This window comes from Gouania willdenowi, chromosome 11, assembly GCF_900634775.1.
Source record: "Gouania willdenowi chromosome 11, fGouWil2.1, whole genome shotgun sequence".
NCBI classification, from domain to species: Eukaryota; Metazoa; Chordata; class Actinopteri; order Blenniiformes; family Gobiesocidae; genus Gouania; species Gouania willdenowi.
In genome coordinates, this window is record NC_041054.1 from 8,783,683 (window position 1) to 8,800,253 (window position 16,571).

The 16,571-nt window shown below is 37.3% G+C and overlaps 1 protein-coding gene across 4 annotated transcripts in view; it reads right to left on the reverse strand.

Moving 5' to 3' along the window:
- Positions 1 to 2,854: 2,854 nt before the first annotated feature.
- The window catches only part of slc45a4a (solute carrier family 45 member 4a), a 61,536-nt gene continuing 47,819 nt past the window's right edge, over positions 2,855 to 16,571 (reverse strand). For all 4 annotated transcript variants that reach the window (XM_028461294.1, XM_028461295.1, XM_028461291.1 and 1 more), the window contains 12 exons: positions 14,373 to 14,552; positions 14,072 to 14,262; positions 13,795 to 13,981; positions 13,247 to 13,708; positions 11,658 to 11,926; positions 10,346 to 10,507; positions 10,122 to 10,221; positions 9,967 to 10,047; positions 9,746 to 9,876; positions 8,339 to 8,407; positions 7,224 to 7,378; positions 2,855 to 6,097 (listed from right to left, as the gene is read on the reverse strand). In XM_028461294.1, the coding sequence (XP_028317095.1) occupies positions 5,911 to 6,097; positions 7,224 to 7,378; positions 8,339 to 8,407; positions 9,746 to 9,876; positions 9,967 to 10,047; positions 10,122 to 10,221; positions 10,346 to 10,507; positions 11,658 to 11,926; positions 13,247 to 13,708; positions 13,795 to 13,981; positions 14,072 to 14,262; positions 14,373 to 14,552 (2,174 nt within the window). In that variant the 3' untranslated portion in view covers positions 2,855 to 5,910. The remainder of the gene's footprint in view (positions 6,098 to 7,223; positions 7,379 to 8,338; positions 8,408 to 9,745; positions 9,877 to 9,966; positions 10,048 to 10,121; positions 10,222 to 10,345; positions 10,508 to 11,657; positions 11,927 to 13,246; positions 13,709 to 13,794; positions 13,982 to 14,071; positions 14,263 to 14,372; positions 14,553 to 16,571) is intronic.

The window sequence follows — 16,571 nt, forward strand, 5'->3', positions numbered from 1 at the left end:
CACTAAACAACATACTGACCGCAGCATTATTATCCCATAAGAAAGTTTTCACGAGCGGAGCCTTGTTGTTGTTGTTATAGCAGCAGCGTCTCATCATCGTTTGTTACCGTGTGATTGGCTGAAGCAAATCATGGTGGACAGGTGCTTCGTCCAATCAGCTTCAAGCATTCCGTTCATGTTCCAAAAGGATTCGCCAGACACAGACCCAGATCCAGGTGGAGAACTCGAGTTAGTGGGAGGGGCTACACATCAGTCTGGCTCTTGCTGGGTTAGGGAAACATATCCAATACAAATAGGACGATACGCTGAGTTCAATGTATCTAATATCTGATGCGATATACGATAATAGGCTCACGATAATGATACAACACGATATTTTCAGAAAGAATACAAGTGAAGTGAAATGTCGGAATAGTCTATTAAATAAAGTCTTTAAGGAAAATATTAGTTCTTTTTCTTACTAAACAGACCCATCCTAAACTCACTGTTCCCTGTCTCTGTAAGTGTAAGTGAGAGAGTACATTTTGCTTTTTTATATGTGGTTATTACCATTATTATCATTATTTTAAGGGTGCACTGATATCAGCAGTGAGAGGATGCTAAGTTATTAGCTGAATGTGCAGGTCATTAGGTCAAGTCTTCTTTTTGTATTTTCCAATTGTTTCACAGATAAAAACCAGACAAAGAAATGCATTAAACATGACTGATTCTTACCTGAACACATTGTGAAAGTCTTTCAGAACTCCTCATAGAGCCAGAAACAGGAAACTCTGAAATCTGTTTCATGTCAAAGACACTGAGCATTTGAGCAGTGGTTATGTAAACCTCCAGATCCCACTAGCTTACAGTCACACCATGTTCTACATGACTCCATAAATTCCAACATCATAAATTCACCTATTACTGCCTGTGCTGTGCTGTGCTGGATCTGTAATTCAACAGATAAATCAATTGATGTTACCATGACAACTTTAATACAATAAACTGAAGTGTTAGTTTGGTGCTTTTTAGCTGAGAGAGTAGAGAAAGGGACACTTAGCAACAATGGCAACATTTGATGAAAAAGACTTATTAGATTCACTTCAGTGACCCATAAAAACCAAATCATTATTCCTTACTTTTGTCCTTTTTTCCCCCTTTTCAATTAGCTTCATAGAATCTAAACATGCTGTTAAAGTTCAAAATACCATTTATGATCTAAGGTTCATGGATTTTTTTAATTTATTATTATTATTTAACTCATCTGTTGTTTTTTTCTCTTTCCAATTTATGTGCATCTTACAAGAAAATCTTTGTCCGTTCTGACCATTTGAGTTTTCTTAACACATGTATACTTGCTTGCATCATTGTTGATATATTTTTGAAATAAAAGGAAAGAAAGAAAACTGACATTGTCAAAGTGTGAGCGCCCCCATGTGGTTGCTGAGGGAAAACCTAATTCTCAAACTGCCTGAAATGTCACTTTTAGGTGAGTTTTTCCCTGATATGAAACCAACTAGAGTGCAAAATAACTGCTTATTTAACGTATATTGAATGTTAAATTTGGGAATTTTGTTAGATGTTCAGGCGTTTCTTGTTCCCACTCTGGAATTTTGATTTTCAAAAAGTCCAGTTTGTGACCTCGAGTCCGATTCTGCAAGAATGGAGTTTTGCCATTTCCACTCTTTCAGCATTTTGAACTTAAAGCAAAGGAAATGCGCTTTGTGTGTTCAGACTGCTGAGAGATGTGGTCGGCTGCTTTAGAAATGCTGAGTCGGGAGGATTTATTTAGTAACTGGAATAAAGGTCAAAGCAGCTGTATCTCTGCACAACAGCAGGTTAAGCTTTTCTAACTGAAAGTCACATTTTATTTAATGTTTCAGCATTTCAAGGGGTTTTCATTGGGTGCTATATGAGCATCTTGTACACTACTTAATATTAAATTGTTCTCCTTAGAAACCTGCTTCTTCTAAGAGACCGACATAAGCAGTTATCATCAATTGTTTTTAAATTGTTGGTATAAACACAAGCAACAGAAAAACAACATTAGCATCACTGGATGCTAGGTTTGGAAAAAGAAATGCAATACTTATTCATGTCCATAGGTGGCAGCAGGCAGCACAAAACAGTTATTCGTAAAGGCACAGTGAATAAAACTTCCCCAAAGTGTGTTCGCCCTGTAACTATGGAGGCACATTTTTGAATTTATTATTCAATCAAAAAAAAGTTGCTTTGTTAAAAAAGTTACTGTAATAAAAAAAAAAAACTACTTGAATTAAGAAATTTTATTTATTTTTTTTTTAAAGCATTCAAATGCAACTTTTTTTGATTGAAAGTTGTCTTTTATTAAAGTTGTTTTTTTTTTTTTTTGATTAAAGCTATATTTTTTGGGATTGAATACTACAGACACATACGTCCTACCCATAATATGGAACAAGATAGCTTTAATCAAAAAACTCACTTAAAAATAATAAAATAAAAATAAAAAAACATTTTCAGTCAAAGAAAATAAAGTGTTCAAATTGTTTTGTTTTTTTTATTTGGGTGTGAAATTTTTATTTACATTTGGACCTTTTTTTTCTTTTTCTGAAACTATAATTTATGGGAATTGAATAATAAAAACACAAATGTCCTATCCATACTATGGCTCATTTAGCAAAAGGATGACTTCAATAAAAATAAAAATAAAACATTTTTCAATCAAAAAAAAGTGTTAAAATGAAATTTTTTTTCAACTTTCTTCCTTGATTGAAAAGGTTTTTTTTTTGATTGAAGTGAAGAATGATTTCATTGAAAATATTTGATTGATTGAAGACACTTTTTTTTTAATATAATAAAATCGTAGAGGGAAGAAATAAGTCGACCAACGAGAGCATTCATCGTTGCTTTTTACTTCTGCACAGATTTCAAAGGTAAGTTCCATACAGTGTTCATCCAGAGTCCTACCTATTTAGGCTCAAGCATATTTACAGAACAGAGATATATATAGATATATATATACAGACTTTAGATAGAAAAGAAAACTAACAAAAATAATCATCTTTCCATAGCAGCAAAAAAGAAAAAACTAAAAGAGAAATATTATGTATATGTACATCTCACTTCCAGAAGGCGTAGAATAAAATAGTATACTGCGTATATATATCTTTATTCCCATTCTTTAAATATTTCTCTTGTTTTAATCTCTATGAAAATCAAAAGTATTCAGCATCTCTTAAGCTTCCACCCGCAGAAACGCACACAGTTTATTAGAGGCAGAGCTCGGACAGTATCACGTCTCCACATTCATTCAGTGAACAGGACTGTGGAGGCAAACCTGGCAACCAGCGAAGAAGAAGAAAAAGAAGAAGAACAAGAAGAAGCACTGACGTGTGGCTTCGTCCTGAGGATTTAACACATGCCTAAAAATAGAAGAGACCAGAACACAAGACTGGACAGTAACGTCTGGTTTAAACCAGGTGATTGTAAAGAACAGAGACACATATCCCAAAAACCTTAAAAAAAAACTGAGATGACCTTTGAACTTTCCAGTTCAACAGCAAATAAAACAGCTTTGATTTACCTTTTTTTGGGGAAAAACCAAGTGAAACATGTCATTAAAAGACAAGAAAGCTAAAAAAATAAAATAAAATAAATATCAACAGTTTTTTTTTCTGTAACATATTTCTACTGTTTTTTTTTCTACTTATGTGCAAATTCTGTGCAAACATTAGGAGGACCCTTCCCCACCCTGGCTTATCCAACTTTAAAACAAAACAAAAAAAAAAGAAGAAGCTGAAAAAAACTCACATTCATCGACTCATTTCTTAAAAAAAAACAAAACAAATTAAGTCACCAAGATGGAATCAAAAAAAGAAAAAGATTAAGAACTCAATTTCCCAGCAGGCCGTGCAAGCAGCCGTGCTGTTGGAACATTCCGTAAGAAGGCCAGGGACGTTAAAATAATAATAATAAAAAAAAAAAAAACACATCAGAGACTTTTGCTCTTCAAGTATTCACGGCGTGGAGTTTACCGTCCACACCTTTAAACGAGGAACTCTTTGACACGACCAACGCTTTTTCATCTTCTGTGTTGTGTTAAAAGACGAAACCTCTCCGGCTTACTTCGAGGTCACTATCTCCTTTTTTCATTTTTACACGATTGGTTTTGAATAAAAACACTCAAACACAACCTTGAACTATGAGTGGTTTGCACTTCTAATACTTTGGTGTTTCACACATGCATAAATGCTGTTGTTTCATGCAAACCTCACTAAAAACCAAAGTTCTTTTTGAACATTTACTGTTCATATTTTCGCTTTTTTAAAGTGAAGTCATATAAATGCATTTATATTATAAATGTGAATGCTTTATTTTATTGCGCGAGTCGTGAACCTCCGTCGACATTCCCCGATTTTGCTTGAACACTGACTAAAATGTACCTGAACGTGTGTAAGGAATCCCAATCTTTTTTTTTTTTTTTTTTTTTAGCTCTGCACCAAACTTCACTCAAGGTTGAGTGAGAGAAAAAAAACAAAGCACATCACCACCAGTGAGCGAAATCTCCTCGAAACAATCCCGATAATTGAAAAAACCCCTCGACTACCGTAAATGTTTTACACACTCAAAATAAACTTTTCAGTTGTAAACCAACTCCCACACGCTTCCATTCTAGCCGGAAAAAACTGACCCACATTCGCCGACGAAAACCTATTTTTACAAAGGTTTTCGCGGCAAAAACCAACCCTGCTTTACCCGTGCAAACATCACACAGTTCCATCTCCAGCTCACTGAGTGACGACGACGACAACAGAAGGCAGCGACACAAAGCGTGTTTGAAAACACGCTAAAAAATCCTTGCGTTCAAGTTTGAAACTTCCCAGCATCGTTGACTTGGGGAAACATTCGAAAAGTATGAGATCTTAAACCACGCTGAATAAATACAAATTTGAAGACAAGTTGCGTTACAATCATCATGGTGAATGTTTCCGAGGGTTGTCAGACATCATGTGCGGCTGTTTAAAAAGGCAGAAACGCCAGCCTCATCATTACAATGCCAACATGTAACAAAGTGTTGACTAAAAGTCCACCTTTAACATTTGAAAACCAAACTAATTCCCAAGAGTCTTACAGATATAGTCAAACATTTACTTTCTAATGCTGTAAAAAGCTTTGGACATTGTAACATGGTACAATGATTGTACCAATTTAAACCAAAGCTAACAGGCTTTTTTCACCCAATCCTTGCCGTTTTCATCCTTTCATGATTCCATGAGTGAGATTTTTAGATAGTAATGCCCACAATGAATTCACAAGTCATGGTTTTGGAATTGCTTTGTTACATTCCAGTAACTTACTGTATATAATACAGTCCCGCTAATGATAATTAGCTCATGCTCGGAGCTGTTGAGCTCTTAATCAAATGCAAAAGCAACGTAAAAAGTGGAAAAACACTTGCAGAATCATCCCCCCCCCCATTTCAGGAAGAAGACGTGAAGCTCCAGCCCCACAAACGCCAACTTCCAAACATCGCTTGAGTCTTAAAGCTACTGACGCAGAGCGCTGTGAGAGTCAAAACGGCGTTATTTTGGTGAACAAGGTCACTGTAGGAAGTCAGGTGACGCACGGAAGAACCATTTTCAGGATTTTGTTTTAACGACTGCAGGACGAATGTTCATCAACAGCGCTCGTTTTTTTTTCCGATCCTGTTGTAAAATTAGCACAAGAGTCCAGCTCAGTAGCACCTCCTACAGGCACTGGGAGACACAACCAACCTTTACCCACAAGGTTCTGGAGGTTCCTCAGATGTCAGTGAGTCATTGTTGATGCTGCAGCACCATTGGTTCTTCCTGTGGTGGATTCCTTCAGCATTCGTCAAAACGAGAACAGAAACCAAACCCCCGGCCATCTCCAACACTACCACTGTTAATCATCCTCAGCCACGTCAGCCAATCACAGAGCGGATTCGTTCTCCACGTGACAGCATGTGATGGTGGTGGTGGTCTTGGCTTTGCCGTCTTTGTCCAGTTTTAAGAAGCTTGGTTTCTCTATCCGCGTGGCAGCAGCTCCTTCAGCTCTGTTGGGATCTTCCACCTTTTTCAAAGTGCGTTTCTCGTTGGTTTTGGACGAATCCCCCTCCCTAAGAATCACAAATACAACTTATTATCACTGTGTGTATCGATCAAGTTTGGGGTCAATTAGATTTTTCAAATTACAATTAAGTCTTCAATTATCCATGTTCAATTACAACTCAATTATGATTAGTGACCGGATTTTTTTTTATTTTGATTTCACTTTTATTTCGAACACAAACACAACAGCAGTGTATTTACCACAATGAGAAAATCTGAATAATAATAATAACAAATCAAACAAAGCAAATATTTGCTTTTTATTAACCTTTCTTTTACTTTTATTGTTATTTTTTTATTTCTTTATTTCTCTGTATTCTGTAAAGTGGCTTTGAGTCCCAAAAAAAAGCACTACATAAAATTGATGCATTATTTTTAATTATTATTATTATTATTTCATAAATGGTTACAAAATATATACAAAACAGTATAAACTTATATGATCCTACACCTTGTAATATCTAGTATTATACTTTATTTCTATACACTCATCTTCTTATAATATACACCTATCTACACTACCAAATGACACGTAATTCATTGATATACAATATATCTATATAATTATACAACTCATGTAATACACTATACATTCATCTGTCCAAACATACACATACATAAGTATATACACAATGTATGTATTTATGTTTATATTGCTTTAAATTCAGACATTTATTTTTATTTCCACACACAAACTGTTAAAATTACAATTAAAATTACCATTATTTTTCCCTTGTAAGTCAATTACATTTACGTTCTAAATTACTACATTTCAAATTCAATTAATCACAATTAATGAGCCTTTAATAAAAATAAACCCATAAAACTTAAACCGTCCTCTTGTGTTAGCTTTCTGTTTGCATCTCTTATGATAACGGGTCAGTTTTGACTCATGTCTTAAATCAGCTGTGCTTGATTAAATTGTAATTGCTAGTTTTTATAGAATGTCCATGTCAATTACAGTTCCAAGGTCAATTATCTAAACGCAATCCAATTATGATTACAACAGAAATGTATATTTTTCAAATATAATTACGCAATTACAATTATAATTGACCCCAACCCTGGTATCATTATCAGGTGATTTCACTCAGTCTAATTGTAATCACACGGGCAGGTGGGTGGTTTTCTCACCCGTTGTTTGGAGTGGGATAAATGACCAGAAATAAAGCTGTGAAAAAGCCAAGCAGGGAGCCCCCAGAGGCCACCATGGGAATGACACGGACACTTCCAACAGCCTTCACCACAGCTCCCAGTGCGGAAGCCACCAGAATCTGACTGATGTACACCTGCAAATACACCATCATACATTATGATATTATGCAGTTTCACATGGGGGATGTTAATGAATTTGACTTTCCTTCAGCATTTTAGATAAACTAGTACAGTGCCCATCGGAAGTATGTATTCATACAGTGGGAAGAGCTTAAGTAGAGTTGTCAATTATGGCCAAATGAGTATGTGTTTGAAGGTTGGATGTACAAAGAGGTGTACATACGCTGTACTCTGTAGTGGTATTAAGGGGTATGTGTTCAAGTGCAAAGTAAAACAGTGTGTGATTTGCCTGGTTTAATTCTATGGGTTTAGTTAGAATCTGATAAAAGACACATGCATTAGGACAAATAAAAGTATTTATTTAGCATTTAACATTTCTTAGTGCAGGGGTGCTTATCATCCAAGGTTAGTAATTAATATACAAACAGATGTAATTTAGCAAGCAGACTGAGAATAAGTTCATCTATAAATCATGTGTGTGGCTCACACTTCCAGAGGAAACAGGGTGTGTGTGTCTCGCTACTCCTCCATGCGCTTTAGCCGCGCACATGGACACACCACACACTCAGTGACTCACATCAGGTTGAAATGCGTGTGTCTCACACCCAATGCATGAGACTTGAGAGCTTTGCTAGTATATCAGTGTGAATGCGGCTGCTCAGACAGCCCACCCCCCTCTCCGGTCTAACCCTCCGTCCGGTGTAACCCGCATTGATTCCACGGTGATTTCAAAATAAAATGAAAATAAACATTTTGAAACGTAATAACCAAATAAAGAACAGTCAAAAAGTATGTTTCCTCAAAAGAGAAGTCCACAGGAGCTCAAAACCTGTGAAAGAGCCTTAAACTATTTTCCTCTCTCTCACACGTGTGTCTACTTGGCGGTATGCGTGCACGTCTTGTACGTGCACACATACAGTAGCTACTCAAGCTCTTCAGCGATTGGCTCTGGCTGCACACGCATAAATACACACCTGACAGGAGAGGATGGCACAATCGATCCCAAAACCTCTGCGGGAGTTACCAGGACTGTGCTGGATGTACTGCAGGATGCACACAATAAAACTCTCATTAGCTAAAGAACAAGGCTTTTATTCATCAGTGAAATTTACCAGAGCTGATGAACTACACTAAAAACAATCCTCCAATGACGACTATATCAGTTTCTAATACAAAAGCAAGTTGTCCATCCATTTTGATTTAAAGGCAATTGCAATTAATACCAAATGATAATAAATATGATTATAAATCATTTTTGCAATGACTTGATAGATATTCAAAGCATTGATGAATCAGTGCTTCTTTTTTAGGCTCCCTTTTCTCTTCATTCTGAATCCAAATACCATCTTTGTACAACTACAAATTTTATTCAGCATATTTTGTTTATTTTGTTCAAACTACAACTATAGAACATAATGATGCTATGAATGAATGATAACACACATTTTAACATTGTAAATAACTGGAATGATCAGTATTTAGTGCCTCCTGAACAAATTTATTTCTAATAACAATACAGTATAACAGAAAATATGTATGCTTTAAAAACATTAGAATTTTTTTCTAACTATTTCAAACTGTGAAAAATTGTATTACAAATAACAATTTTACCTCATTTGTAACTGTGTTACACATAAAAGCATGATGTAAAAAAAATACCAAAAAATCCTTTGTATATTTATTTAAACTTACTGCCAATTATAAAGTCAATCACTCTAGGGTTTTTTCTTTTCTTTTCTTTTCAAAAACAGTAAAAAAAAAATCCTATTCTTGCTAAATACATTTTCAATGTTCATTAAAAAAAATAACATTTTGGGGTCAGAATCTTATCCCAAAAACTGCATTTATTTTTTATTTTTTTTTACAGCATTTTGAATTTTGCCTTTAATAGCACAGTAAAACTGGCATTTTTAAACATCAGCTTTCCATCTATTAATAATAGACATAAAAATCACTGAATCTTTACCACTTTTCAAATGAAAACCAAAAACTCTAAAAGCTTCATACTTTGTACCTGTTTTCATTTTGTGCTTGAGTTTCTTGATTTTACTTATTTTATTGTGTTATTTTGTTGAGGTTTCTTTAACGTGTTCAAAAGTGCTAAGAAAGACAATTTAAAATCAAATGTATTACTTTTATTACTATTTTTTATTATTAAAAAACCAAGACTGACTGCTACATTTTATATTAATTTCTAATAATGATCATCATTATCATCATAATGATTATCCTTTTTAACAAAATCCTCTACTTTTTCATGCTTTTATTAGTTAATTTCCCACTCATTCGCTCTCATCTACCCCCACCCAAATCCAGTTCAGCACCAAAACATATTGTTTAGCTAATAAATGTATAATAACCAATTACTGATGTATCTTTACCCCTTTCATTTCGTGATATTGTCCTAGCAGAGCGTATGGACAGTAGGAGATGCTCATGGAGATGATGCCCATGCTGCTGATCATCACCATGGAAACATACACATTAGGAAAGATTGCCATGACAGCCGTTCCTGCGAAGAATAACCAAAGATTTGTCAATGATTATTAGTCCGATTATTTTCTTTATATTTTAATGGCTATTGTTGGACTCGTCCACTTACCGATAGAGAAACCCAGTGTTCCCATGATGTAAATGATCTTAATGCTCAAGTCAAAGTTATCAAGATATTTCTGAAGAATAGCTGGAAATAAAAGCAAAGGATTGCGGTAGGTAAAATAAACTGTGTGCGATGATGTGTGTGTGTGTGTGTGTTACCTGAGCATGTGGCAGCAGTCATAGCATAAATAACCAATCCCCAGCATCCCATTTGAACTCCTTTGTGGTAGTTATCCAATGAGGTGGAGTTAATGGCAGCCTGAGTGACACAGAAACAGAGAAATGTGTTCACCTGACATCAAATATTCGGACAAACGTTTCTCATTCAAACTCTTGTGTTGTTAACCATTGAAATAAAGGTAGGAATGGACTGGTTTTCGTACAGTGGGGTCTCCATGGTAGATGACTTGTCCCATGAAGTCGGTGAAGAAGACGGCCTCAGCGATGATGGAGAACCAGGTGAGCAGGTGACACACACACAGCCGCAGCAGCTCTGGAGGCATCTTCAGCATGGAGAGCCAAAGATGGCGCACCGTCGTCTCCACCTGGTGAGGAAATGATCCTTAAACTGGGCTGAGCACCAGGAGATGAGAGTCCTCACAGTGCATTGTAAACAAATCTAATTCTGTCATTTCTTAATAATAATAATAATAAAAAAAAAAGAAAACAGACTCTGAAAACTTCTGCTGTCTTGATGCCGTTTCTATCCATTATTTGTGACTAAATACTCATGAACATGTTGGTTAGCATCCCTGTAAAGCTGTACTGATACAGCCTATGTTTAACTGGGAGAGTTTTTCCTTTTTTTTCAGTTTTCCATAAAATGCCCTCAGTTGATTATGTGTTACACCAAAGTTGTGTGTGTGTGTTTAATCTGATTATACATTATCACCACCTAATATGTGGGCATCACCATTTTGGAGATTTCAGCCAATCAGCGCCAACGTCAGCACTACTCTCCATATTTCTGCTCCTATATTCCATATTTCTCGCTGTGGGATGTTGAGCAACTCCCTTAAACCTTAACCTCAGCCCACTGCTCCTCAGGGATGGGTTTAATGCAGAGGACAGATTTCATATATGTAAAAAACATATATGAACAATAAAGGCGAAAGCCTCGATTTAATCTTTTTAATATTTGAAATTCTAGCGAGTACGTAGTTCCATGCCATCCAGGTCCTTGGACATTATAGAAGAAATACAGGAACATAGAGGTGGATGGAACAAAATGAAACACTTTACGCTATGTATTAAATCATCTTGGTTTTGTTTGTTTTTGATTTTCATACTTTGGTCATTTGATTTGCTAAAATTTGGGTTTAGTCCAGCCTCCTCCTCTCTCTGCATCTGTGTCCACTTCACATCCTCTACGAGATAAAGAAGGGTTAAAATATATTATTTTAATATTACACTTTTTAATGATGTTATGAACCTTTGTAATCGGGTGGTTTCTGATTTTCACATGTTGCTCTCTACTCATTAGCCCATTAACACCCATGCAAGCAAAATGACCGACTGTACTTAAGATTGATTAATTTACAGAAGTGAATGACTAATTGTACTTTTGCCACTGTTGTGAGCTGGAAATGGATGTTAAGTTGGTTTCAAGTTGGATTGTGGCTCAAGTTGCTCATTTTGTTCTTTTTTAAACACTTTTTTTTTTCTTGGCTAAGAGTATATGTGGAATATTCTCACCTCGCTCTCACTCTCTGTGTCTCCACTGGACGAGTTGGTGTTCCCGCTGCGGTGTCGATTCCTTCGATGGCTGCTCCTGCGCTGTCTGGCCTCTACCTCGTAAAGGTCGTTCATGCTGCGAGACGGTTTGATCAGGAGAGCGGCGTTGGCCCGGCGGTGGCGATAACGATGGCTTCCCACACGGCCGTAGTAGGAGAAAGTGCAGGATGGCTGGCGATAGAAGATGTGGCGATAGCGCAACTGCCTCATGGGCGCTCCGGTGCTGGCGGCTGGATCAGATATCAGAACTATTGATTAGGATTTAATTTTTAATTCCCTGTGAACTGGAAGTCAATTTACTGAGACTGGATTATGAAAATGAACAATGGCTGTGTTTGAAATATCAAGCTAACTCCCTTTGTAGCAGGTTATTAGAAAACCATTTTGTTGAATATATGGACTGTGTCTGTGACCTCCCATCTTGTCATTTTGAGCCAGGTGGTTATAAATGGGGGCTTGTCCAGGATTTTGTTTAGGTCCTAGAACCGTTAAAATTTTTAAAAGCTGAGATTACTGGATTGTAGTGGAGTTCTAAAGGGCGCTATTCCCACAGAGTTGCTGGTTATTCTGGGTCAATGGCGTTCGAAATGTCACACTAACATACTCATACTAAGTCTGAGGTCAAAATGAGTATGTAGTGCGTTCACATTAGATAGTATGCTTGAGAGAAATACCCAGATGTATACAATATCGGGACATTTTTTAAGTATGCACGGTGAGCACATTAGTCATACTCAACCGCCCCATGATGCATTGCGAGGGGAACGTAAAATCGCCCTGATACCAGCTTCAAGCAAAAAGTCAAACATTCCCTTTTCAAAACAAAAGCGTCTCTTCTTGTCTTCCATTAGTTTTTTTTAACGCTTTTGTAAATAGGGCTCTTATTTTGAAGTTAACCGCAAGGTTAGAGAGTAGCTCAATGGCAGGTCTCCAAAAATCTTTGAAATATCGGCATGAAATTCGTTTTATGCAAGTTCTATGGATCAAATGACCACATGTTGATATTCTACTTCAGAGATTTTAAACCCATGAAGTTCATGGGCCAAATAGAGACCAGTTTGAGGTCAAAAGGCTACACATTATGAGCGGGGAAACATAAATAATATGTAAATTGTGTAAAGCACAAACAATATCCAAGTAATAAGTAACAGGGATCAGTTCCTGTAGGATCTTCACATTTCACAGTTTTTTATTTTGAAAAAAAATTGGAAAATAATTTGAGGAAAATTGCAGGATTTTGAAAAATTGAGAGTTTACTTTCTCCTGCAGGCCAAATTGGATGTTCTAAAGGGTCCAATTTGGCCCCTGGGCCTTGAGTTTGACACCTGTGTTTTACTTGGTCAGTGACTCGCCTAAAATGTTTTTAGAACTTTTAAAGGTGGAGAATCTAGGGATATTTAGCCTCAGTGTGCTTATGGTTTTTGTCATTGTAGGTTCAAAATGCATCTTGGGAAATCATCCTAATCATACTCATTGAGTTTGTAGTGCATAGTACGGAGTGTGCCATTTCGAACAAAGTCAAAAAACAAACCTAAAGTATCATTACTCACCTTTGACCATTCCAACTCTGTGTGCCTGTCCTTTAGAGCTCAGTCTGTTAGAGCCGACTGCATTAGCATCTGTGATGCCTGCCATCAGCCTCCCGTTCAGTGTCCGTTGCTCATCAAGCTGATTGTTCAGCAACGCCTCCTGCCCGTCATCGTTCTCCATCTCTTGTAGGAAAGCAGAAAGGCGGGAAATCCTCGCTGGGACGGCCTGTGAGTGGTGCGCGTTGTGTTGTGGACGAAGCAGGTCCTGGCTTCCTGCGCTGCTGCTGCGTCGCATTGGTGCGAGATGTGAAGGTGAAGCGCTGCGATTGGTGTTTAGGAGGGCGGCATTCAGAGGGGGAGAGCTGTGATAGGGAGAGAGACGGTCGGCAAAGATGGACGGCTCCAAGTGGCACAAGAAGAAGGTGTCGTGGTCCAGGTGGTCCAGAGTGGAGTCTGCCATGGCCAGGACACTGTCACTTTTACCTGAGGAGAGAGAAAAAGACACGTTTAGAATAACAGACAAGCAGGATTTGAAATTTTGATAGTAACAAACAAAAGACTGAACTTACTTCTTACAAGTTCCATCTCAAGGAAATCCATGTCCATGTCTTCGTGGTCTGAGTGATCGTCTCCATACGGGTCATAAAGATCATAACTCTCCAAAGTGTCATCTTCACCGATCATCTGCAGTTTGGGAGTGAGAAGTCCATTCCTTCCATTAATTGATGGCTGCACGCGGCCTAGTTCAGGACTCTCCTAGTAAAACAACATTAAAATCAGCATTCATCAGAAATCACAAGTATTTTTCCCCCCTCAGAGAAAGCAGAATCACTCGTCGCTCAGTACCTGGTGAAGCCTGTCGTTCTGAGGCGAGTAATGCTGCTCCTCGATGCTGAAGAGATGCAGCACCACAGACACAGAGAAAAGAATGGCAGCAAAAAAGAAGAGGATCTGCTCCTGGGACTGGAAGGCTGCACTGAGGAAAGTGTGTGTCCAGTCTAAACCTCCTAGAGCGTAGCCAACAGCACCACCAAGACCTGCACGCATGGACACACGGACAAGAAGACGATCAGGATGTGGTTCCTCCAACGCTCAATCAACTCTTCATTTTCATTGAGAAACACCCAACATGATTTCCGAGTCGTACCGGCAGAGGCTGCGTGGATGTTCAGCGCCATGTCTTGTTCATCTGGATCCGCTACGTCTAACAGGTACGCTCTGATTGGTCCCTCTGTGGCGTCTGCACAGAAATCCAACACGACCACTCCGAGGACAGTAAGAACTATTCCAATAGGTTGTCTCCCCTGCTCGTCACCTAATGACAGACCTGATGTAGAAAGTACATTTAGTTTATTTTATATCATTTGCGCATATGACAAAGTAAAAATTAATGATGCACTTAATTAAAAAAAACAAAGATAGAATCAAAAGCAACAATATTAAAAATATAACAGGTAACAGACTATTAACACACAGTGACACTGTCATGTCATTTCACAAATGGCCCACGCAATTTGGTCTCAAAAAGTTAAGAAATTTGTACCAATTGTTTGTTAATGATGCAATAGGCACATTTTAAATTTTTAGTTTGATCAGATGAAGACTTTTCGAGATTTAGTAATTTAGTTCTTTTTCTTCCATTTTCAGCTTCCAATATCTCAGGAACTACACCACATAGGAAACAGAAATTTGGTATAATAATACAGCTTCACCTACCCTCTCAGAATATATGAAAATACCTGCTATACATCATATCTGGTGGACATACCAGCCCCACAAAATTGGAAAAAAGTTTGTCTGGGTTTTGGGCTCGAACATGTTTGGGCCTTCAGTAAATAACTTTGCAGATGCCTCAGCTCCTTGGATTCTATTCTATTCTATCAGCTTTGAGCTATGTACATAGACTGGGAATTTTATTTTTTTTTTTTACTATTTTCATTGGCCATTAACTGCATGTGGGAATGTTTTAGTTTATAGTATAAAGCAGGGGTTCTCAACTGGTCTCAACCTGGGACCCACATTTTACCACTGTCATTAAATTTTGACTCAGTTTTTTTTTAGAAATCAATCACAAATTAATTTTTTCTCAATTAGCTGTTGAAAACACGTATATAATCTTTTTAAAAACATAACTCTCTGTATTTTCCTGTGTAACATGCATTTCACAGCATGCATGTCAAAAGAAAAGTTTCCAACATGAGAGACATTAAGTATTAATTTACTTTTGACCAGCTGTCCGTGACCCAACCAGTACATGTCTGCGACCCACTTTTGGGTCCCGACACACCAGTTGAGAATCACTGGTATAAAGGTTACTCTTTCTTGGGATATAAAACAATTTTTCTCCATGCGACTTCTTCAGTTTTATTTTGAACCCCAACTTTGGGTTATTTCACCACTCGCCGATATTGAAAATCCTTTACATGAGGTCATTGTAGCTTACTTCTGTTTTGATGGGCTAGCATGTCAACCAAATAGGATGTATAGCAGATATTTTTGTATATTCTCAGAAAGTAGGTGGAGGTTTATTACTTTACCGAATTTCAGTTTCCTATGTGATGTAGTTTTTCAGATATCGGAAGCTGAAAATGGAAGAAAAAGAAAAGGGACAGATGAAAATCAACTCAAACCCCCTCACTAAATCGTCTATATCTCAAAAAGCATTCATCCAATCAAACTAAAAATTTACACTGAACCAATTGAATAAACACGAAACAATTGGTAAAAAAAAAAAAATGAATTGACCCTTGTGTGTTTAGTATTTACATTTACAGATGTGATTAATTATTGACGAATGAGTGAAAAACAGTTCAAAAGGATCACCACACTACAGTGCACACATGCATACGACCTCATTTGTGTCAATACATCTGTGACCGTGTCGTCCCTTCAAGTCGATTATTGTGTGTTGGTACCCGAAGGCGTCAGAGAGAAATAGTAATGACCTACAGAAGGATGACGTTGGTGTGTGAGCGTGTTTGTCTGTGTGCAGAGACGACACAAAACCAGAACAACAACAGTGTGATGATGTATTACTTTACAAACTAAAATCCATTAACAAAAGGGACATTAAACGTTCAATGAAAGTGTGTGTGTGTGTGTGTGTGTACGAGAGAGACAGACAACACAGACACAGTACTCAGTGGTCCGGCACCCAGACAGGAACTAAAAAGAAAAAGGGGGAAGCAAACAGGAAGCATTTCCCTGTGAACTGCCTGCTCCCAAGTTCCCATGTCATCACACACACACATACACAAGGGTTACTACCGTTTTTCCTACGCCACATTGTGTTCCCAGAGATCTTTTTTATATTTTATTTATATTTGGTCCTTTTGTTTCTCTCTCT